Here is a 26,589-nt window from a genome sequence, read left to right as displayed (position 1 = left end):
TATTTTTAGCAAGGGGCTGAATTACTTCCTTCCATTTGTTTTTATTCATAGTATCTCTTTGATTGTTAGATTTCCATATCATATCCATATATTCCCATAGCTATCATATACTGAAATAAAAATCATTGAGTGAATCAATGCATGAAAAGAAAAATATATAAATGAAATGATGAATACATAAAGAAAGGAAAAAACATACATTGAATAATAAAATAGATCCGTTAATTCATCAAAACTTGAAATGAAAAATAAAAAACGTATATCAATCACTGTACTTTTGTCGCCAGATGTCATATTAAATGATTGGATGAGAACAGACTTGGAAATTAAAATAACATGGAATCTGCTTCACTGCTTCGCAACATTCAATCAACCGAAAGAAATGAACTACACGCACACTATCCGTCTTCCGATCATAAAAATGAATTACACAAATATATCATTAATTATCCACCTTTCACTTATATGAATTATTAGCTGTTGAAGTCAAATTATTTTTTTATTAGGGTTACAGTTTTCGACAGGTGTCTGAATGTCTATGTTTCTCCCCTTTCCATCTCCTCCCCCCCCCCCCCATCTCGCCCCCCCCCCCGTTCTTTTTTTTTCGGTTGTTGTTGGTTATCCGTTTTGTCACTGATGCAGTTAGATGTCCTTAAAAACGCTGCACTAATGTCTTAATGAAGATATATTACTCCTCTCATTGTTTATTACAATCCAGACAGGCTGGTTTATAAAAGCGGGGACAGCCTCATTCCTCTTTCGCTTTTGCCATTCCTTGTCTGGGGCGTCAAACACTGTCATATATTATGCTTTCCAGAGACAGTAAACTGTCCAAGTAAATTTGAATGATCACAAAATGGTGCTCACATTAAAACATAGTCTCGCCAATTATCCCTTCTTCCTTCGGTTTCAGTTTCGGTTTTATTTTATTGTCCACTTGTGCAAATTTTCAGAATGCATTAGACCAAATTAACAACGAAAATGACAAAGTCAAAGAGCTATCTTAAATCGTATATAAAAAGAATTTTACATCAGAATTCTATCTAGCTGTCAAGCTTGAATAATGAATACGTAATAAAACAGTAGAGATTTGACTGAAATACACAATAAATAAATGAATGGGATTACTATGTGCAAAAGGTACTTTGTTAAAAGAGTATTTTTGTAAGAAGAGAAACACTGCATCTAAGGTGCTTTTGTTAAAAGAGTATTTTTGTAAGAAGAGAAACACTGCATCTAAGGTGCTTTAGGCAATGAGTTCCAATTTTGGATGTTTCAAAAGATAATCAGCTGCTACAGCATGACGGATGGGATATGAGGAAATGCTGGAGTTTGAGATAAATGTCCATGTATCTCTGAACATGGCAGGATTGTAGGTATAATTATGCAAAAATATTGCAGTTTGCCATGTGTGTGTACAGCGGTAATTTTTTAGTCTTGGTCATGAGTCAGGGCTCTGGTGTGTGTGTGTGTGTGTGTGTGTGTGTGTGTGTGTGTGTGTTTGCCTTTCCCACTCTCCTTCTCTCTCTCTCTCTAGCTTCCCCATTCTCTCTCTCTCTGTCCCTCATTCTCTTCTTCTCTCTTAAACATACCTTTTTTTTTTCTTGTGGAAAATAAAGCAAGACAAGATGAAAACATAATATGACATATATCAAATATTGATGCATGATCAGTCCTGTGAAATGTAGAACATGCACGATTCGTCTTGGCTGACAGTTTGGGTAAAGAATGCCGTCATATTTGGAATCTGCATGCATCTTTTTACGCCTGGAAACACGATTTATAATGTTTACATTGCAATATTTTTTTTCTTTCACTATTTCAAGATTCATTATCACGTTGACACTTTGATGAAAATAATGACTGTCAGCTGAGCTCGACATTAATGTTATCAAAGATGTCAAATATAATGGGAGGAGCTGAGTAAAATGGGTTGCTCTATTTCTATCCACTTTATTTCGTTTTATTCGTATTATCCGTTATTCGTATCTTATGTAAGTATCTATTTCGGTTAAAGATAGTTTGAGATGGGGAGCTAAGTTTTAACCTTTTGTGAGATAATTTGACACCATTTATGTGAAATAGCAAAGAACATCTGCAATTCTAAACATAATTCAAAGTTTATTTGATGAACATCAGTTTTGAAATGGCTGAGATGTCAAAAACAAAGACAGAGTGTTTCTAATAAAAGGTGGGTCCCATCTTTTATCAGGACCTCTTCGTTTTGATATCTCAGTCATTTAAAAACAGAGTTCAATCAAATTAACTTTGAATTCCTTATTAACTCTTTAACGTTTCATATGAATGGTTTCTGATTATCTCAAAAATAAGGAAGAAGTTAAAACCCGATCCCTCATCTCAATTAAAACTATACCTTCCTATACCTACACCCCCTTTAAGTCTCTTTATTTAAAATGTACTTTTGTACAGCATTTTCCTTTATGCAGTGTCGTACTGATTTTTTGGAACTACATTTAAATAATATACATTTGAATGTTTTCTTGTAGGTACATTTTTGTTGGAAATGAAATAAAGGAAATTAAGTGAAGAGACAATGAAAGAGATGAAAAGGAAAGGCTTTGGTAAGTAAGGAAGTCCAATTTATGACTGGAATATTAAAGGTGTGAGGAAGGCACACACAACCACAAACATAAACCGATTCCACGAAACAAAAACACATACTTCATATTTGACAGTAATTTACATATCCGTAAACCCTCAAAAACGATTGAGGTATCAATCATATTTCCTGCTAGCTTGCTAACGACGGTAAATCAATAATGATAAAAGCAGCAAATTGACGAAGGAAGGGAAACGAGGGGGGATTTTATTCACTCAAATGTCGTTTGCTGTCAATAACTTGCATGTCATTCTATTATACAATGATATGAAATATTCGAATATATATATATATTGGGAATTATTATTCCCAAACCTGTCGTGATTAGAGCAAGTTCCCCATTCCAGATATTTTTCAGAGCATCGTCACCTCACAATATGCCATCGACGACGTACAGCACCAGATCTTAAAAGGTAATCGCAGAATTAACTGGACTGGATTTCGGTAGCATGGTCGACCGCATAAAGCAATAACGATAAGAATACCTTCAAATGACTACTCTGTCGGGGACCGGTGTTCGCGTGATAATTATACAAAGACAAAGTGTAGACCATGACTGATATTTAGCACTTAGAAAATGAGGAACACAATACATAGAAATGATAACCTTTCCTATAGCAAATAGGAATACAGTATCAAAGATCATAATAAGTGCGCATCACAAACACCAACACACATAATTGATACGCACGAACATACACACACACACGAACATGCATATACATATATATATATATATATATATATCCCTAGTTGGCACCTTAGGGAGACATATTGGGGGGAAGTGTCTTCATTAGGGAGACAACTGGTCATTAAGGAGACAATTTTCGTGTCTCCATTGCGTAAACTGCCATTGAACATGTATATAATAAATTTGCATATAAAACAAATGGAAATGTCTTCCAAATGACCCATCTAGGAGTATATATATATATATATATATATATATATATATATATATATATGAGTAGGTTGTCCGCGTGTTGGCAAGATAAAAAGATAAAAAACAAAACTGGAACAAAGTTTATGTTGTATTCACCAACGGTTTATTTCTGTACACAAATTTTCGAGCTACTCGCTCTTTCTCAAGTGTTGATACTGAGAGAACAATAACAATAACAATAACATGTTATTGTTCACTCAGTATCAACACTTGAGAAAGAGCGAGTAGCTCGAAAATTTGTGTACAGAATTTAAATCTTTGGTGAATACAGCATGAACTTTGTTCCAGTTTTGTTTTTATGTATATATATATATATATATATATATATATATATATATAATATGCAATATTAATGGCCAGTGCAACTTGCAACATGAGATATACCAACAGAGAGATAGATAGGCACGCTCCGTTACATCACGTATTGATCAGGAAACGGGAGAGAATGATGTTCTTATTAAACGTGAACAAGGTCGATCGATATAACTCGTCCGTGGCTAAGCACGAAATTCGCGTTATTCGCTCCAATTGCCTGATACTCGCACGAGACACTGAGGAGGTTAGGAGGGCCCCGCGGCGCGAAGAGACACATCCACGCCAGAGACTGAGTCGGCGATATTTCGCGGCAATTTAGTGGGGGTCCTGCATGCCTGCCTGCCTGCTACGCTTTTGCGTATAGTTTTATAGGCAATGCCAGAGATTGCAAATCAAGAGCTGCCATGGTGTTTTGGCTGTAATATTGTCATGTCGCGGGAGAGAAGACCATTGATTTCTTCTTCGTTTAAAATGTGCATAAACTTAATGATTTTACACACGTAGGCATAAAACAATATACACGTGAATATTATGTATAATCATCCTGCATGTGGGCATATTTTGCACAAGTGCTTTTATATACACGTATAAATGAATAGATAAGTACTGTAAGTATGTGTGTATAGTCTACATTAGCCTATATATATATATATATATATATATATATATATATATATATATATATATATATATGACAAGTTTCAAGGCAATAACAGATAGACCCGTATCAATTTCTAAAAGTGAGATCACCACCAAATTTAAAAGAGAATTAAATCTTGTCATTGATACTATAGACACCTGTTTAATAGCTCTCAAACTTTTTTGATTAAAAAAAAAAACTCAAATGCTTTTCATTCTTCATCCTCTCTCTCTCTCTCTCTCTCTCTCTCTCTCTCTCTGGCTTTTATATGCACACGCACACACACATGTATTATACACATATGTATAATATATATATATATACTGGTATATCCCATAAATACCCATAAATATATGAATATATCCCCTTACAAGAAGAAATATTGCTAGACATGATCTGGTGAAATTGTTGAAATGCATTGAGGTTTCCGTAGTGTCTAGCTGGTTTTGCGGAGAAAATAATTTCATGAGGGTGATTCTGTTTACAGGCGATCGATATATACCTGCCTTGTTATAAGTGATTATGGAACATCAACCCAAGAATACAAGGAAGCAGGGGAATTGTGGGAAGCAGTCGAGCTGAAGTTCCTTTGAATTCAGCTACATTATAGCCGAAAGTACATTGCTTCTTTTAGCGAGAGACATGCTTTCAAGTCAACATGATGTCTCCTGCGCATAGCTATATTGCTACTACCAGTTCTTGTGTGCATGCGTATAATCGTTTTAAAGGCTGGGTGTGTGTGTGTTTTACCGATCTCGCGTAGATCCATGTGATCCATACATGTTCATGGAAGTGGTGCACTTAAGCTAAGTGAATTTCTTAATAAAGCATGGGTTTCCAGGTACCATCGGCCCTAGTGACCACCCATGCATGAAATACAACTGCGCGTTTGCTTGCTGCGTAGACATCAGCATGCTTGTACCTAAGCCACACATTGGACAGTTAAAGGCAGATAGAGTATCTACATTATTTCACGTATATCATATTTGGCCTGTTGAGATACAACACATGTTATCTTGACAAATCTTGATGAAGATTGTAAAACTGCAGCAACAACAACAACAACAAAAAAGATGGATAAGATACGCGCAGAATATTCTCATGGATTGTATAGGCCCTACTGTTCTGATCGAACTTTTTTTTTTCAGGTTTGATTCTCACATCCACAGTTTTCAGATCAAATACACAGTGAAATTCTTGCCTTCTGCTGTTTGTCGAAATTAAGACTCGTCTGCGTTTATTATGAAAGAGAATAATGATATAAATTTCACCAGGGATTAATGATATTGCATGATTAGATGCGTATAGGCAAAGGCGGTGACAACATGCTAAAGCTATTTCAAGGATGTTACATCTATCGCAATACGGTACGAAAGCAGGTCTTCATATACTTTCAATGCAAGGTACATCGATTAGCGAAACCAAGCAGCAGAAAACCAGTGTATTCCATCACTATTTTGTCTCATCAAAATTATATGTTTCAAGCTCTTATCCCAGTTTGGCAAAACATAAGCTCACATCTTTCCTAAATGTGCTGAATACTCAAGTAATTTGCTTTCATAACGAGATGCAGAAATGCTGTTAATATTCTGGCCATGTTGGTATAACACCATAGTAACGTCACCACAATGATATCGACTAAATAGTGATTTTAAAAGATATAATCTCTACCACAACTTCATTATTTGGAATACTGACTGTTCTTTTTCGAATGGATCTTTCGCATTTGTTTCCAGTCGAAATGTAAAGTAAATGTGAATAAATAATTCAAACATTATTCTAATAATTCATACTATGGACAATTGCGATAACAAATATTTACGTTTATCAACTTTTAAGATATATGTACAAATTTGACTTTGTTTTGCAGGGTGTTAGAAATTAATTACTATAACATGATATTGTCTCTGTCAGTTTCCTTAAATTTTATATATATACATATATATATATATATATATATACATATATATATATATATATATATATATATATATATATATATATATATATATATATATTGGGTAAATGGAAGTTCTCAAAGGGGACCACCAAAGGGGAACACCAAATTCTGCATCTTGCTTTTGGCTTTTCGAAGTTGGAACAAGAGGGGAATCAACACACGACAAAAAAAAAAAAAAAACTACTTTTCAATAGTCTGAGTAATTTTTCTCCACTGATGTCTGGGGAAATGAAAATACGCTGGCTTATGCTTCGAAATCTCAAGCTTGGCCTACTTGACAGAGTAGTTGCAGTCGAGAAAATAGACAAATTCTACTTCATAAGACTTTTTGTATCAATGTAGAATACGTTTTGCATTTTCCCCCTTTATTTAGCCCGAAAAGCAGGAGAATACAAAATTATGTTTTGATGGTATTAATGGCAACAGAGAGAGAGAGAAAAAAAAAAAAGAAAAGAGAAAGGGAGAGCAAGATTTCATTATATCTGTCCTAAATAAGATTTCCATGTCATCTGGACATTTCTCCCAATTATCCACCTCTGTAAAGAAATTTTTACAGATCACTGCTATTTGATTGACGGCGAGGCAGAGTGGTCATTGATGGTTGCAACAAGCTCCAAATGATTTGTTTGATAAAACGTACGATCCTTCGATGTCCTAGATTTGGACACTATTAGCGGCATTCATTTCTACCTTCCCCTCTTTCATGAGAGAGAGAGAGAGAGAGACAGAAAGACAGACAGACAGACAGACAGACAGACAGACACAAACAAACAAACAGACAAAGGGAGAGAGAACAAAAAGGAGGATCGGACAAGATTTTCAACTCCGGTCATTTCAAATTGTTTTTCTTTTTCTCTTTTTGCAAACTGTTCAGTTCGAGTCACTGGGATAAAAATGTAAGATGAATTTTTGAAGAAGCTGCATTACAACGAAAGCCAATAGATCGGTAACAAACGGAATCACATATTCATTTTGATTATTTGATTATTTGATATACATTCCATCCTTGATGATGGTAATACAGAACAAGAAAAGACGAAAACGAGAACCACATTATAGGCATAAGGTTCACTAGCACCATTGAGGTGTGAACACGGCAGCAGCTCAAAACTCCATAATGGGATCATAACTCTATCCTCCAAGAGGAAGTGTTTCCTATTTAACTCTTCTAATTCTTCTACTTCAGCGTACATATTCTCATGTTTTCAGAATCTCTTCATAACTTCTCGAGTAAATTATTTACTGCTGACTATACAGCACACCAATATATCCCGACTCTCTAGCTGCTGCTGAAACAAACTGAAACGGAAAAAAAAAAATGTAAGCGTACAGTTTAAACATAAAATGCCGGATTCAAAAGAAGGATTTCATTTTTCCATTTATTGTTTTGCTTCTACTCAGCGGTATGTGTTCTTGATTGTTATGGTGATTTTCTATTCTAATCCCGTTAGGAGTTTCTCTTAGTCTTTTTGATATTTTTGATGAAATTCTAAATCCTGGTAAGCTGCAGAAGATGAAAAACAGTCCAGCGCAGATGCGGTCGACGGTATTTTAAGAGCAAGATTTTGCTGGGGTGAACATATTTGTGTCAGTCAGAGAATTCTGACCGAACAATGTCGCAAAAGGAGAGACAAAAAACAACAACAACACACGTTCCCTCCCTCTCTATCTCTCTCTCAAACACACACGCACACACACGCACGCACACAGACACACACACACACACACACACACGAACACACATACACGCACACACTCACAAAGCATGACAGGGCCATGGGGATGGGAAGGGATATCATTGTGAATGATTGATTATCATGTAAATTCTCATTAAAAGGGCGAAAAAAAAAAAAAATGTCGCTGGCTCCATAGAAGAAAACAAACCCACCGTAACCAGACGACTTAACGTCATTGGTGCCAAGGATACTGTAGCCGCCGTCAGTGAGAGAGTCAACATGTTTTTTTTTTTTGTTTTGTTTTTTTTTTTTACAGGAAGGGCGTTTTGGTTGTTTTCCTTTTGCAAGTAATTGCAATAAGTGATAATTGCAATTTGCTTATTGTGCCTATCAAATCATCAAAATTGCATGATGTCACATGTTCATCCTTGTGTAAAACGAAAAAAAAAAAGATGATGAGAGAAAGGAAAAACAAATGAGTATTATGTGCCTACATACACTGTACATGTTTACATTATGAATGATGTTGGTGTGACATAACGAAGCAGTATACAAAGACATGAGCATTCCTAAAGGAAAGAAAAAAAAAATAATCAAGTAGGAAACATATCTTGTACGAAAATAATCAAATATCTGAACTTATTTGAACTTCACATATGGCTCGGAAAGTCATTCTTCTTCTTCTTCTTCTTCTTCTTCTTCTTCTTCTTCTTCTTTTTCTTTTTCTTCTTCTTCTTTCTTCATCTATTAAGCACAACAACCAAGAAGTACATTATGTACACAATAACGACAAAGGCAATGCGTATACATGCACAATAGTTTTGATGTTTAACAAATTTATTCAACGTCGGGACCCAATTGAAGCAACTAAAGCGTTTTAGTGGGGCCCCAAAAAACAAGATTTATGCAAGGGAAATGGCTGATAAACGTACTGTGAAAAAGGGGGAAAAACAGGTCTTTACTATAGACACACCATGCCCTTATCACACATAAAACACAAACAAATACACACAATCAGATGCAATGCGAGGATCGAAAGGTGGAAATAAGAAGAACTTCAGTAACAATCATATTTTTTTTTAGATAATATGAGAAACCTCATACGAAGTGTGAAAGAGCATATAATTCTAACGAGCTGTCTAAGAGGAGTTCAAAGCTTATTTGACAGTGCTTGATGAAATTTTGGTTTTGACATGGCTGAGATATACAAACAAAGCTCTCTTTATAAAAACTCGGACCAACATTTCATTGCGATCGCTTTGTTTTACTTTGTTTATGCATACCTCAGTTAAACAGTTAAATGCTGGATTATCACCTCCACAAATACTATCACTATCCCTTTAAAGATGTGATGTAGTTTGGATTGAGATGGGGATTCAGATATTAACTTTTTGTGTGATATTGAAATATTAAATGAGCATACAATTTTAACAAGTTTAAGAGGTATCCAAGGTTTCTTTGATGAAAATCGGTTTGAAATCATTCAGATATCAGTAAACAAAGTAAAAACAACAATGAACGAAGGTGGTCCTGATAAAATGAGGGGACCCACCTTTTATTGGGACTTCTTTATTTCTGGATATCCTTGCCGTTTCAAAGTCCTGATTTTTCATCAAATGGAATCTGCATTCCTCTAAGAGTTGAAAGCTCTTTAATATTTTATAAATTATGAAATTTTTTATTATCTTTCCAATAACGTTGGAAACCTGAAGCCCAATCTCAACTAAGACTATACCATCCTTTTACCCCTTGAAGACTATAATATTATAGTCCCGAGTATATTCGGGCAGGTGTCTATGTGAAGTATTTATAGTCAAATCAGCCCGTCGTCAACGGGAAGAACATTAGAAGATAATTTTCTTGCTCTCACCAAGTGTACTTTAGATTTAAAAATAATGACCACACAATATAGATAGATAGATACATACATACATACATACATACATACACACATACATACATACACACACACACACATTGTATACATACATATGAAGAGTTTGTTCGCAAAAAAAAAAAAAAAAAAAAAAAAAACGATAAGTCCATATTTGCCAAATAGAGATATATGCGATTGAAGGTCAAGAAAAATAAAGATAATGATACGGAAATTTTTGCTTCTTTTGACCATAACATCAAAAAATATGCCTTAATATCTAGTGACCAATATATCATTTAAAAGGTATTATTTTGTACTTTATGACAGTGACCGTACTTCAAAATCTTCAAAAATGGACTTATCGGTTTTTGCGAACAAACTCTTCATATATTGATTGAGAGAAGGATATTATTACGGAATGAGGGAAATCCTGGTGGGGCAACAACATGTCACACATTCTGACACCGAAACAAATCACCACCACTTATCAAACTTAAAGTAATGAACACTTTATTCTTCCCTCGCATCCTCAGACGGCATGGTCCCAGCCTCGAGCCATCTTGACTTCCAACGTGGGCCGAACAGGCCCCACCCACTTTGTACCAACACGCATATTCATGACAATATAAAAGAAAGAAATTGAATTCCTTTTTGAAACCTTACACATTGTGTTGTTGTTATCGATTTTCCGATGAAATCATCATCATATGCCGGCCACGAGTGATAAGAAGAAAGATTAACAAAGAAAGCAACAGACAGACAGACAGACAGACTTAATATACCCTTTTGATATAAGCAAGCATAACACTGTTTCGAGACTTGAAGTCTATCCATCAGGTAAAAGGAAAATATGATAATGCCAGCAGCAGAAAAGGAAATGAAAATCCTTGTTACTGTATTAACAAATCACCGGGAGTCAGTTGCTCATTGTTGAGAGCTCGAACATAGCCCAATTATGATAATGGCAGTGGTAAGCGCGGCGTGAATAATGCAGCTTCGAGAGGGGTAATTTCTGTGATAGATCACTAAATGGCTGCATGAATGAGAAAATGATTAGAAAGGGGGAGGGAGAGAGAAAACGAGAGACAGACTTAGAGGGGTTGGCATAGAGAGAGAAGAAAGAAATATAATGGGGAACAATCATGAGAGAGAGAGGGTGAATATAGGTATTATATGGATGACATTTTGATGTGAATCATATTATGCACGTATATAGCTGCTTTGCTGTGGATATGGAACGAGTAGATGTACATCTGGGTTTATGCGTGTTCACATTTTTACATGGAATTACATGACGTATTGTATATCATAATTGTGGATACTGGGTATGATGTCAAAATGTATGAATTGCAGTCCGAACATGGCGTGACAACCCTGCTTGTCATTGTTGTTGTTGCTGTTTTTTTTTTATTTCACTTTCCTTAAAGACCGACACCCTTTCCCCGCATTTGGAATGTATGCCACTGTAGAACTGCTTGTAATAAAAGATATACCATTTTTATCATTAAAGATAACTATTGATTTGCACACCCGTGGGTGAAACATTAAATACCTGCATGGATGGCACGTGATACCGACTCAAAAAAAAAAAAAAAAAAAATCCGAATATTCCATAAATGTACGCTTTCTACTGTGAGAATGTGTAGTAACACTTCTTTCTGCAAACACACGCACACACACACACACACACACACACACACACACACACATATTAATGAAATAACCTCTAGAATACGAGAAATACGGTCGTATTAATCACTCAATCTCCCTTGGTTTCTGAAAGTCACAAAAATATTATCAGGTAGTGAAGATGTTAAGGGGATATGATGATGATGATGAAGTGTTGTATAGCGCCGGTATCCGCCAAGTCAGGCGCTCAAGATATTGCACTCTTTTTCATTCTTTTCTTCTTCTTCTTTTTTTTTTTTTGCAACAAAGAATACCACTTACATCACATCAATATAAGAAAATGGAATTAAAACGATTAAAACGAAAGACCCAAAACTAGCTGAAGAAAAAATATACCGATAAAGGCAATCCAAATACTTGCTCCAAGAGGAAAGAACTTGAGAGAGAACGCAGGAGAGGAAAACGAAGAAAGATATATAGGGAGAGACACAGAAAGTGTGTATGTATGAGAGGGGGTGGGAGATAATGGAAAGAGTAGATACTTCGATATTCCTTCATTTTATTTTCCTGATTAATGAACCTTTGATAGATAGTTAGAGAGGGAATATATGCATAATGAGACATATAATAGTGACCGGACTCTGTTTCCCTTGCGAGATGTTCACGAGACTCACCGACGGTAATCTATTCCAAACTGGCACGTGGGGTCGATTTCGGAAATGACCGCAGCTCGCCAATGAGGGCGTGACACCGGACACCACAAACCATTGCCAACCTGCAGGCCGACGCTTTCGTTGTTATTGTTGTTGTTCTGTTCACATCATTTTCAAAACTAAAATCTGCAGTATATATCGATGGCTTGACAGAGCTAATCTGTACAGTGTTATTACACGGGTTAGTCAAAAATGAAGACTATGATTTTCTATGTGACAATATATTTAAGTCATAATATAACTATTATGTGGAAAATAGCATTTTGACATTTGTAATATGTATGTCTATAGTAATGACAATGGAAAAAGGAATGACATGAATGATAAATGATTGCGCAAGCATGGTTGTGGATTGGTTTGTAACGATCGATATCTTATGACCTTGCCTTGTGGACACTTTAGCGATTGGAGAGCATGTTCATGCAAACAAATCAAACAAATCTTCAAATTGCGGTGAATACCAAATTTTGAACGTTTGTGGTTCGTTTGTTTGCAAGGGTTTTTGTTTTGTTTTATTCCATACAACGCTAACGACGGAACTACTGATCACTCTTGCAATGGGTAGAGAAATTTGTCGAATGAAATAATAAAAAAGAAGTGCTGTTGAAATTGAGTATTGCATGTAAAATTCTGTAAGCTTGAGGATAAAAGCAGTGGTCTATGCTGTGGGTCTATGCAATGATGCCGCAAAATCAGCTACCCTAATGGTTTAATTTTTTAACTGAATTATAAGCGCGTGAAAGCATTGTGACGATTTCATAAAATTTTAAAGGTACTGTTTACCATTGGGAGAAAGGATTACAAAAAATGTTCTCGTTATCACATTTGATACATACGTAAAGGTAAGTTGTATCACAAAACATCCTTCGATTTGAAAATTTCGCTATAATACTTAAAATATAAAGAGATATCACGATTTTTTTTTCAATAAGCCATAACTGTAGGCGGTTTATATTAGAAACAGTTTGTATTGAAACTATTTTTCACATTTGTATATTTAACAATACTTAAACATTGATCATACAGATTAAATTTTTGCATTGGTTATTTCTATCCATAACTCACATGATCTATATATGTTAAATAACTAAAAGTTGGGTTTTTCTTTCATCTGCAAATGGTAAATAATGCCTTTAACAGAACAAGTGGTGACGTGTTTTTGAAAAAAAAAAAAATGCAACACACTTCTCTAACTCTGTATTTGGAATGTTATTGTGGGGGTACAGTCTCGCTTATAACAGTCATTCCAAAGTCGTGAGAGAACGTTATACAGAAAACAGCTTACAGCTCAATATGCCTGGTTAACTGGATCACACCTGTTGACATGACACTGCGCGTATCTACACTCATGTCTATGCCAGTATTATCTAAAGCGGAGCAAAAAAAAAAAATAGTCTGAAAAGAAAGAGTAAAACAATTATGAAGGCACAGCAGTGAAAATTTGGATGAAAAGTATGAAGGTTATAAAATTTCAAAGATTCACTAATTTTTGCATAACAGTTTTTGAACAGTTGATATAAGTATGTATAGTTGTAAATGAGTGAACTCATGATTTCATCACCTCACAATTCCCATTGACCCCATTGATCTTGTAAAAGATAATGACAAATGATAAGTAAGATATTTCAGGATTTGAGACGGGGCATACATGCGTTTGATAAAAAGAGATTTATTTCAAGATTTTATGTGCAAGCTGTATTGCAAGCTGTAAGGGAATGACATCTTCAATTCAGTGTTTGCATTATATTCATACCGACATACTGTTCAAGAACTGAACTGTTTCGTGGAAATTAGCGAAACTTCAGAATCTCATAACTTCCTCAACTTTAATTTGATTTTGATCAATTTTTTTTTATTGTTGTGATAAGAAAATTTACTTTTTCTTATCAGACTAACTTTCAACTTCTCCGGAATTTCCCATAAACCAAAGTCAGTATCACCAACCGAAAGTCATCCTTTTTAATCTACGTATTCCTATATCCCAGCCAAATTTTGCTGCATTGATATAGGAAACGAAATGACTCATATAATTAGGAATATATAGATTCATCGAATCCTTTTCATGTTTCTTTTTTGTATATTCTGGTTGTTGTTTTCGTTCGGTCAATTTCAATTTGTTACTCATGGAATAATAGTGCGGGTCTGTAATCTATTGCTGTACTTTTTAACCCCCGACTAATTTGTGGTAATGAATTAGATTCGCACGCCATTCCTTCAGCTAGTACCCCTGTAAAGTGGTATGAACATGATACTTAATATTGTCAGTATTGACCTTGCAGAATAAAGCTGTTCCTAGGCAATATATCTGTATCACGTCATATACCTCATTAGTTTTCCTAATCTACCCATCCCCCATTCCCTTGGTTTTGCTCATACCACATTTTTGCGTGATTGTAAGTTATGTGTGTGTGTGCGTGTATGTGCGTGTGTGTACGAAAATGTGTAGATGTGTGTTTGTGTGTTTGCTTGTTTTTAGTGTTATACGGGAATTGCATGTATCGTCAAATTGTCTAAAACCAAAACGAGATAATCACATTAACAAAAATGGCATTTTGGCCCAATTATAACAAGTGATCTCGAGTCCTATCATAAAACTATAGGCCCTGGAAGACTACACTTTGGCCCGAATTCACGAAGGTGGTACAAATAAAACCATGGTTTAAACCATGGACAAAAACCATGGAGCGCCAAGTGTCGCATGGAATAAATCGTTACGAAATCAGTCATTTTGTCGATGAAATGATTATTTTGTAATGAAATGACAACATTTTGTAACTAAATGAACATTTCGTCCGTCGACATGATAATTTCGTTAACGAAACGGTCATTTTGCCAACGAAATGACCAATTTCGTAACGAAATATTCCATGCGACACTTGGCGCTCCATGGTTTTTGTCCATGGTTTAAACCATGGTTTAATTTGTACCACCTTCGTGAATCCGGGCCTTTGAGTGATTTTTCAGATCATGCTATAAGATGTACATGATAAGACAATGTAATTCAGTTCTGAGTGAATAATTGTTGATTATTCCATTTGTTAGGGCCTATACAACTATAATAGAGGACATGTTTCTATACGTTGCGTTAGATAACCCGATTGTGTCTTCAAATCGCCTGTCATAGGTTAGATTGCAGAACTTCAACGTTAAACCAAAGGTTCTCAAAACTGTGCGTCAGTGTCAGGTTCCTTGAAGTAAAAGATAGAAATAGATAAATGAAATAAAATAGGAAAAAATAGAAATTAATGGAAAGCTTAATGTTTGTGGAATGAAGTAACCTAACTTGGCACAAATTAGCCATATTAGCCAAATTGGCCAAATTAGTAAACTTTCATTGTGACTGGGAGGTACAAACTAAGTAATTACATCAAGCAGTACAGACAATATACCTTACTACTACACCTATCCTATTCATTATGTATTTGCTTGCTTTTAAGCGGGATTTCTGGTGACGTGGGTGGTGCAGACTGCATGAAATTACATTAAATCTGTAACGTATTTTGTTTTAAATTTTTCAATTAACCTCTTGAGAAGAGATGACATATGTTGAGTACAAAAGAGTACAATAGACTGGCAGTGCAAAACAGAATGAAATGAATAATCATGTTTCGTGTTTGATGGAAGAATCAGCCTAAAAAGCAATTGGATTGATATCAAAGATCAAGGCTGATCCTCACTTAAAATGATTACAAAATCTGTTCCTTTCTCTCTCTTTCTCTCTCTCTCTCTCTCTCTCTCTCTCTCTCTCTTCATCGACGTCAGCATCATTAGATTGTTGAAAAACAAGATAGGCACTTATAGATACCCTATCGGAAGGAACAGTGTCCCACAGTGTGTTCACAGTGTGTATAGTCGACTATGTGAAAACGCTCGAATTTAATTGTGTATGGATAATTTCACACTGTGGTGTGGTTTTCAAAGAGTGCTGACACAGTAATGCTTTGTTTCACACTGTGAATTGACGACTCACTTTGTGTTCACACTGTAAAAACGTCACAATTTAACAGTGTGAGGAGATCTCACACTGTTTTCACAATGTTTTCACACTGTGGTTCTCACAATGTGGGACATTGTGTTCTTTCCAGCAGGGTAAAAAAACATCCTTTAAGAAGATAACATCATGCGTGTGCATGACATCCTCTTGTCTAAAGTGCTGTTCGAAGGACTGGTTCATTAAAAAGGGCGTTCATTACAATATTTACTCCGCTTATTAGCTGCTTATCTCTTTTCCTGTGATGTTCACGACACCTCAGCTGGATTAACCTTCAGACACGCATTCCTGTGGCCATGGCTACAAAGTGTGTTTCGTTAGAGGGTGAGAGAGTGAGAGAGAGATGGAGAGAGAGAGAGAGAGAGAGAGAGAGATTGGGAAGTATAAAGAATGAGAGAAATATTATTATAGAAAGGTTGGGAATATCATGTATTATAGATATTGTGATTATGTGTGTGTGTGTGTGTGTGTGTGTGTGCGTGTGAATATATGTTTGTGTGTGTGTCGGTGCTTTTGTGTGTGTCAGACAATCTGCTCTAAACTTGAAATGTAATGTGAAATTACTTTGTTTTGTTTGTGGTTGTTTTTCGAGCGATAGACGTAAGAGAACATAATATGGGCGTAAAAGTTTTCGACATTATCATGTAGAACTATTGTGGAAAACATGTTCTTTTACATTAAATTCATTACAAGACATTATTCTTTTGTGCGATACTCGGTCAAAGCTATAGTTAAGAGATTGAGGAAAATAAACAACTCTCTATCCTTCATACGGGCTTTAGATGCTTAAGAAGTTAAATTTGGTTATATCACCTTCTTCTGGTTTACATTCGCTTCTATTCACTAATACGATTCTGTCGGCACACGTGATAAACAGCTCTCACGTATGTCATATGGGAACAGATGAACGAAAAGATGCGCACTCGTTCATTCTATTCTTTTGTTACAATGTAAGTTTCCACATCTCAACTTCAGTTTTTGATGCTATACATGAGCTCAGCATTGGGTACGAATTTTGCGTATATACCATACATCCCTTTGTACAATTGTCTCGAATGAGCAAAAGAGGTAACACTCACTTGACGGGAACTAACCGCACATAGTATCCAGTACGGCTAACATTGGCTGAATGTATAGCCTGCAAAAATGCAGAGGCGCACACACATCGAAGAGTCATCCGAGTTGTGGATATGGGGCGCCAAAGACAGTGTAGCATGGTGTATTTCGTTTCGAAATGACTTTACTTCTGAACGAAATAGACCATGCGACACTTGGCGTCCCATAGGTGGAAGTCGGCGACAAACTGTATGGCTCAGTTAGCAGAGTTTGATGATCGAGTGTCACAATAATATTATACTTAGCAGCCATGCAACAGTCCCTTTGCAAGAATTTACAATTTATTACTGCATATTGAAGGCAAAGCCAGAGACAATAATAAGAGCGTGCCACAAAACGTTTACTCAATCATGGTATACAAAAAAACCAATTTTGGCACTACCTCTGCAGATAAGGGAGTAACACATCTTGGCCCGTGTGTGTGTGTGTATTTTTCCGTATATACAAAGATATATATATATATATATATATATATATATATATATATATATATATATACATATAAACTTTGTTTGCGAAAAGAATTAACGTCATTGTTGTCAATTTGAGACATTTTTAGTAAACCTGCAAAACAAAAACAGAGAAGAATTATGAGAAAATATGGGATGTTTTAGGTTGTATCATATAGCTTCAAGAATTATTTATTGCTACGTAACGAGTGAGGTATCATTGTAATGTTTTTATGTGCATTATTATGCGTATATATTTTATGGTGTACATTCTAAAGGTATTCTCCCTGTTAAGAACGCGGCTATACTTCTCCATTTGCAACGTTTTCCTGACGATTTCCTGGAATTTGCGATGCAATGGCAACAGGAAGCAAACTGACACGAGACCGAGAGCTGTTTCTCGGAAAACAAAATGATAAACACGCAGAGGCCGTCTTGATATTTCAAGGGTATAATCACAACTTATGTAAGCGAACGAAAATGAAACGCGGGATACAGCGATCATGTTCTGTAAGCAGATTTTCTTCACAAGCCCACCCATCATTATTGACGATGCTTCATCCCCACTTGTAATGATCTCTCCGGCTGGTTATAATTTCTCGAGAACTGATGTAATTGATTTATCTTCACTTTAACAGTGAAGATATATGATTCCTATGATGATATTGTTATGCACTCCCTGTCTTTTTTCTCATACCCACTCTGAATTGAAGGGATGGTACAGTATTGGTGGAAGTGAAAATTGGGCTTCAACTGTTTTGTGAGATACCAAGAAAACACTTATGAAAGTACAGAGTATACCATTTAAAGAGAAATTCCAAGTTTATTTGATGAAAAACGGGTTTGGAATAGCTGAAATATCCAAAAAACAAAGTAAAACAAAAAGATCGTAATAAAGTGTGGGTTCCACACTATATTAGGATCACTCTGTTTTTGAAATCTCAGTCATTTCAAAATCAATTTTCATCAAATAAACGTTGAAATCGTCATGGAATTACATGCTCTTTCATATGTCATAAGAGGTTTCTCACTATCTCACCCCCAATAATGATGAAAACCTGAATTCAAGTCTCAACCAAAACTATACGATCCCTTTAAATATCCATGAAGGTGTGATGCAAGGTATGGGTCAAATCATTCCGTGTAGGATCGTCCTTACGGAAAGGCCATAACGTTCGTCTTTTGTCCTCCAGGGATAATTCGACATGTGAATTCAACAAAGAAAGTTCATTGATATCTGACAATGCAAAGTCGTTACTAGTGTCTTCCTTGACTCATCATAAAACCCACCAATCCCCATGTAATTTCATTCAATACATTTATTCATTGTGTGTGTGTGTGTGTGTGTGTGCGTGTGTGTGTGTGTGTGTGTGTGTGTGTGATGCACTATTATTTTCATGAGTAGGCCTACAAGATAGATGATGCAAAAGAGAGAGAAAAAAAGCAGTTGATTGCTAAAGTGTTTTATATCAACATGATAACAACTGAGGGATAATGATGATTCCGGGTGATAATGGAAACAAAAATTTAATGTTGGCTCTATTGTATTTTGTAGTAACGTTCCTGAACGAAACGTTCCTGCAAATAGGTTCCAGTCATAGAGGTACAGTTATAAAGGTACATTATTCTAGGATGCTTTATAACCAGCTGCTCGACATCCTTCGTTAAAATCTCGTCTGTCATAATTACGCCCTCCATTGTTCGTTCGACAGAAGCCAGAAGCGGACAGGAGCGAACGTACTCTATCGTCATCGAAGTCGAAGACAGTTCCTCGATACTCTACGTGATGCCTGGACTCGTGGGTCTTTCGCTGTTCCTACTCGGCTTCGCCGGTTACAAACGCTGCAAGGAGCATCGAAAGAGGGATCTCCTCCTCAAGATGCAGCCACGAAATTCAGGTTACCACACGTACAGCAGAGAATCGTCACTGAGAAGGTAAGCGCTTCGTGCAATGTGTAGCTTTCAGATTGCTTACTTTAATGGAACTGACCAATACAAATGCATGTTGACTCGTATCGATCTATGATCCTCTAATGATCATCACTTAATTGATATCTCGTTAATACGGGCTATATATATATATATATATATATTTTTTTTTTTTTACTATTTCTCTTCAAATTTAATACTTGCATACTCCCGTATTAAAGAAAACCTTCGAAACTAAACCTAGATTCTGTCACTGATATCATTGTTAATCATTTTTAAACCTCTCAATATGATTAAGAAAAGACACTGGAATTCACCTTACCTTAGATTGAGTATGAATTGTATGTTGCCTTGCAATATTATTACGTTCAAAAGGGGATCCCTAACTTAGAGGATAAGCTCGTTGTTAAGTATGGGGCGCCAAGTGTCGCATGTTCTTTTTCGTTACCAAAAATAACTGTTTCGAGGCGAAATTGTTTTTCATTTCGTTGACAAGTGACGTCAATTTCGTTACGAAATTGTCATTTCGTCGACAGAATTACTGTTTCGTAAACAAAACTGTGATTTCTTTGAGAGAATTTTTTATTTCGTTGACAAAATTGTCATTTCGTGACGGACTATTTTTTCGTCAACGAAATTGACGTTGTCGATTGTCAATGAAAACACAATTTCGTCAGAGAACTGTTATTTCGTAACGAAAGAAACCATGCAACATTTAGCGCCCCATACTTAACTATGAGCCTATCCTCGTAGTTAGCTTATCTTCGATGTTAAGGATCACCGTGTGAACGTGACTAATGTTAACCATATCAATAACATAGAAGTATATAAGTTATGGTCAGTCTAGGGAAAGACACATTCCAATGTTGTTGTTGTTGTTGTTGTTGTTGTTGTTGTTGTTGTTGTTGTTGTTGTTTTTTGGTTGTTGTTGATTATGATTATAAGTCACTTACAGTGATTGACAGATGATGTCACCAGTCAGGTAGCAGAATCTTGGTTTGGAAGCTCTTTGGATCCCGGTGTAGGCGTATCAAAGCAATCGCAAACACGTAGTATAAAAATAGTTTTAGTAATCATAAAAACAAGTATACATGCATACAATTTCTACAGCGCAATTTTCCATTTTGATTAATGCTCAAGGCGCATTACCCACCATGTAATAGTAATATTATAAGATATGATATGCATGTATTAAGATTCTTATTTGTACACGCAAGTGATGTTGAGGGTATCATGAATTAAAAAAAAAAATCAACATGCATTTGCATTATAGTTCTTTCAGTTACAATAGAACCTCTACCTATTCATGAGTCCTTGAAAATGTTAAACCTCAGAGGGTTCAGACTTTCGTATGTAGGAGACCGGTATGTACGGGTGCACCGTGTCACACCTCTCTGAGAGGTGAAATATTGAACTCAACTTCTTTATCAAATTGGCTGTTATTAAACAAGAACTGAAACTAATGACAGAAGTTTCATGAAAAGAAATTAATGTAAATCACATGATGGAAAAAATGTTTTCCTAGAATGTTTAGCATCTGCAACCCACATCCTTTAACCCTATTAAGCCAAAGCTATTTTGACCCCTCGCAGACCCAAGGGGGGGGGGGGGGCACATTGTGCCCCCCCCCCCTATATAACTTTTTTATTATTTGATGTATCATCGTCATATTTGGCACGTGGGTAGAGTAACTCATACTCTACATGACCATACATTTGAACTTTCACAAGGTCACCCATGGAGGGCGCTATTAACAAAAATATAAAGAAACACATAGGAAATATTCTAAAAACATGATTTTTCGGTATAATTTCTCTATCCCCATTATATATGTCTTATTATAGACCAATCATTTTCATATTTGCCACAAATGATAAGCAAGTGGAATTTTATTGTTTTTTATGTTAGAAATTTCTCAAGGTCACCACATGGGGGCGCTATTCATATCAACATAGTGATACATTATGAGACCTGAGATGAAGTGTTTGGGATGGGAACATGTATAGTTATGACATTTCATATTTGCATAATAGTGGAATTTTGAGATTACAAATTGATAATATGATAAACTAATGATATTAGAGGCATAACTTTGGTGAAGGAATCAAAATAACTCAAAATATAAGGGCAATCTGTAGAAAATATTATTGTTTTCAATTATCTCTATTATATATATTGTTTTATGCCTTTGTCACCTAAAAACAAAGGAAATAATAAGAAAAACTTTCCAGGACCATAATTACTTCAAATTTTGCTTCTTCAACAAATTTCAGCCAAGAAACACCCATTTCATACACTGTAATGCTGTTAAATGAAATGGGAACAGAAAAAAGATGCAAAATCTGACTGACATGGTTGTCAGTTTATGGTTGCCATGGCAACCAGCAACATCAAATATAGCTAAATTATATATCATAATGTTCGCAATAAGATTTTAGGAAAAGTCACCAAATTTGGTTGAAATCGGAATAAGGACGAAGGAGTGGCAAACGAAAATCTGGTAGGGGGGCACAATGTGCCCCCCCCCCCCCCTTGGGCTTTATAGGGTTAATGTTATTACTGCTGAGTTCTTAGAGCCCTACAATAATGTGATAGAGTGCAAACAACTAATTATTTGTTTTCTTCTGCCAAAATAAAATGAGAAGTTCATTAATATCAAATTGTGTATGCAGGTCAGTGACAGCAAATTTGGTACGATGACCTCATTATCACACTTAATTTGCATATGAAAATTCACGAACATTTCAGTCTATTCATTACATGTGTGTGCTTGATTGAGTATACCATGTAGATGCAGATGCAGATACATGCAGACATCTCTTCCTTATTAAATACAAACACAGTTTAATAGAGAGAGGAGGGGGTCGGGATGGGGTGGAGGTGAGTGTGGGGTGGGGGGGGGGGGAGAAAGTGAGGTAAAGGAGGAGACAGAACAGTTACTCGTCATTAGTTTACGGAGTATACTTTCCTCCCATAAAGCTGCGGGGAGATGGCTTTGTCGCCATTATAATGGCATTGCATGCTCTTCTCTTGTCCCCTACTGTTAGTGCCTTCCTGTCTAAAGTAAACGTTCTGTTTGTTAGTTGCTCTAATGATTTGAGTGTATGAATGTCTGGATACATTAACCTGACATTTAATGTGATATACGTTGTTTCGAGAAAGATTCTTGAGAGATGATTAAATGCCATTAATCTCGGTGTCTTATCTCCACCTATATAACACCCTTCTAGATCGCAAAAGGAAACCCAAGATCCAAACGTGGAGGGCAATACTGCAGATATACGCAACAACGAAGCCGCCACGCCCAAAATCGTCGTACACAGTAACGGAGGTCATTCACCTTTCACGGAGTCGCGCAGGTTCACTGACCTGAATTCAAACTTTGGCGACGCCTCGTCGCCCTCGAGCGGCAAGAGAACGCTGCACAATCCCACGCAGATGGGCACCACGACGGCGTTGATCACGGACGGCTCGAAGACTTCGCAAATCACCGTCTACGTTCACGGCCCGCGCTCGCATTCGTTGAACACGAGGCCAGGGGCGTCGACGTCGAAATTTCCGCTGGCGGGAGAACGTTCTCGCTCATGGCATATTCCCGACCGCCATGAATACGCGCTTGGCGAAATCAATCCCGTTTTCCAACCTGACGAAGTCGACGACGAGAACGAAGGGACAGTTGGTGCGGATATCTTTCGGGAGATCGACGAAGATGACAGCGATTCTAAAGTCGGGTGTGAGTTTGATGGGGAGTTAGCCTCGTTTCCGGACGTAGAACCACGTGTTGCCGATTTACCCAGTGCCTCTGCCGTACGCAAAGACGTTACAGACGTTGGCTGTAGAGTAAGGGACATAGTGACGAAATTATGACAACGACTCCCGTATTCTTACTTGTGTGCAGCGAACCTTTCGTCTTTTGTCGGTGATTTTATAATATTGGATCTAAATTAGATTCCATGGCATGTATTCTATTCATACTACCGTAGCTTTCAATCCATGCGATTGGATAGAAGTCTTATCCACTTACTGTCAAAAATTCGTTATCTACTCCTGTGGATGTTCCTGCGCTCACAACTATTGATATTACCATCATGTTAAACTTTGAGTCAAAGCCATAGATATGCCTATTTTAACCAATGTATTGTGCACCTTTCAAATATACAAACTTATCCGCCTTGATTTGCATTTCTTTTTCTTATTCATCACCTATTCTCTTTCCCCTATAGAAACAATAGTATTTCAGCGACATTGAAGATTATATTACCTTTGTCAGCCTAGAAACATACCACTCAACATGCTCAATACGATATATCTTTAATGTGTCAAAAATTTGGATTTAACAAACGCAAACAGAAAAACTGACCAGAAATGAATGCTATTTATTAGTGGAAAGTTGGATTCCATCATCCCATTTTCTTTGCTCAATTTTCAATTTATAAAATTTGGATTTACTAAAAAAAAAATGCAATGTTTTACATGAGGTTCAAAATAAAAAATGCGTCGATTTTCCCGTAGTTGATTGCATTGTAAGTCACAATACTTGTATTGGATATTGATTGCTGCAATAACTACTTTTCCATGAAAGCCTGGTGATTTTTGCAGACACTTTTCATTTTCCCTGACCACTTTTCAAAGTCGATAAAAATAATGAAAAACGGCATTTTCTATTCATCGCGTGCAATGAGCCAAATTTATGCTGAGGGTCCACCAAAGAGAGATTAAACATCTACATGTAGTATGCTTACAATATTGATTAAAATCAATTCACCCAAGAACTACACGTCTCAATCTTGGCAAGAAAAGTCAACATGTAATTCACTATCTGATGTTTCACTACCTCGTTATTTGTTTCTGAGTGGTCCTCTCTGATTTCCTCGAAATGAATAATATAGGGTTTTAACATTTCATTTTCGATAGGAAAAACTTAGTCTTATGCCATGAAATTTAGCATAGATGTAGAACACATATCAAAGATGCTGTTTTTACCAAAAAAAAAAAAAAATATGTTCAAAATCTTTGTACCCCGCCTAGGAGGGAATTTGCTCTTGCGACTTTTGCCTGAAACCGTTGTCGCGAATCACATAATTTATAAAATGAAGCCATTGATGATTTTCTTACTTTCAACAACAGGGGGCGTTATCACCATTAGGCTCGTTGACTCAGGTTGATTTGTATGTATCGTCCATAGCTAGCTGTGTATACAGTATAAGGCAGCCACTGTCGCCATGTGTGTGTGTGTGTGTGTGTGTGTGTGTGTGTGTGTGTGTATGACGACGAAAAGCTACAAGTATTTCTCTCCCTCTTTTCTACACCCCCCCCCCCCCCCCATCGTTAGCTGATCGTCTCGACTTTCTCTTTGCGATGATCTTGAGACAGTTCAGCCGTAGTTATTGAATGTTGTGTTCACCTCGAGCATCCGGCCCGCCAAAAACTCTATGAAAACAAACGAACTCCAAAGTATCATTCGTCATAGAAGAAGGAGCACCTGCGTCTCTTTCTTGAGTAATATCACGCAAGCATTTTATTTTTCGCTCCCACATATTGACAGGCCTGCCACCTCCGCTATCATCCTAACCATCCCCTCATCCCTCTATCAGTACACACAGATAGTACACCCACGTGCACGCAAACAAACGATCAAACACTCACTCATCACAATTATACACAAACAAACATGACACGTTAATAGATAACGACAGATCTATGTTTATCCAGTTATTCATTCATTTATTTTTAATTTATTTTTTTCCGTTTCATGTTGTTGGTCCCTAACGTGGTAACTGTAATTAAAGAAGCGAATACTTGAGCCAAGTTTCACGTTTGATTCGTTCGTGTTAAATTGCTTTTATTTTTCTTGATGGGGAAGAGGTATGTTCTTCTGCGCAAGTCTTGTTATAGAGACAATATATAATTGAAATATTGAACAGTCTTAGAGGCAATAGCAGACGATCGAAGTTACCAACAAATCTCAAGCTTCGATAGGGAGATGTAGTCCAGACCGGATCAACATTTGCCACCGAGCCGTCCCATAATGCATTTGAAACAGGGCAGGACGAGGGGTTTGCGTTCACTGCCGTATCTCATTATTGTGACCCCATACGTCACAGACTTTCGAACGACATGGACAGATCTTGTGATGAGGCATGCTTTGTTGTCGTTGTAGCACGCCATCCTTGTAAGCAATGTACAAGTGACGGCATGTGTATGGAGAGCTTTTGTTACACATTGTTGAAGAATCCCTTTCATGGGTACCATCCACCCAATGTCCTTTGTTTCGAAGGTGCTGAATCCGAATTTGGATGATGCAACTCTTGCATCCTTGAGTGTTTTGAGGTATTCAGAATGGCCGCCAAAATGACCCAAAACAATCTTCAATATCTACTAACCCTCAAGGATGCAGGAGTTGCATCATCAAGATTCGGATACAGTACCTTCGAAATAGGGCAAAACTATCAAAAAATAAACCAAACAAACAAACAAGCAAACCACTGGGCGGACTGTAAAGCATGGTTAGGTCCCAAATCTGACTTTGGCTCCCATACTATATGGGGTCATCCCATGAGGCCGACACCTACGAGTCATGTGGCCCATGAGTTCGCAACTCGGCAAATAATGTCATGAGTCCAAAACCAAGCAAACAAGGCCCAAGAGGTCGATGCTAAACATAAAAGGCCCACGCGTTCGACACGAGGTAAGAACCACTCACGAGTTCGATATCTTAATCACGGGACTTAA

The 26,589-nt window shown here is 36.7% G+C and overlaps 1 protein-coding gene across 1 annotated transcript in view; it reads left to right on the top strand.

Moving 5' to 3' along the window:
* LOC140230202 (uncharacterized) overlaps nt 1–23,724 on the top strand; it is a 71,883-nt gene extending 48,159 nt beyond the window's left edge. Inside the window, exons 2-3 of the mRNA XM_072310383.1 lie at nt 19,641–19,863; nt 23,088–23,724. Coding sequence (XP_072166484.1) covers nt 19,641–19,863; nt 23,088–23,724 — 860 coding nt within the window. The remainder of the gene's footprint in view (nt 1–19,640; nt 19,864–23,087) is intronic.
* Nucleotides 23,725–26,589: the final 2,865 nt, after the last annotated feature.

This window comes from Diadema setosum, chromosome 6 (genome assembly GCF_964275005.1).
Source record: "Diadema setosum chromosome 6, eeDiaSeto1, whole genome shotgun sequence".
NCBI classification, from domain to species: Eukaryota; Metazoa; Echinodermata; class Echinoidea; order Diadematoida; family Diadematidae; genus Diadema; species Diadema setosum.
Note: the sequence above shows the minus strand (reverse complement) of the source record. Positions and strands in the feature narration are given on the sequence as shown.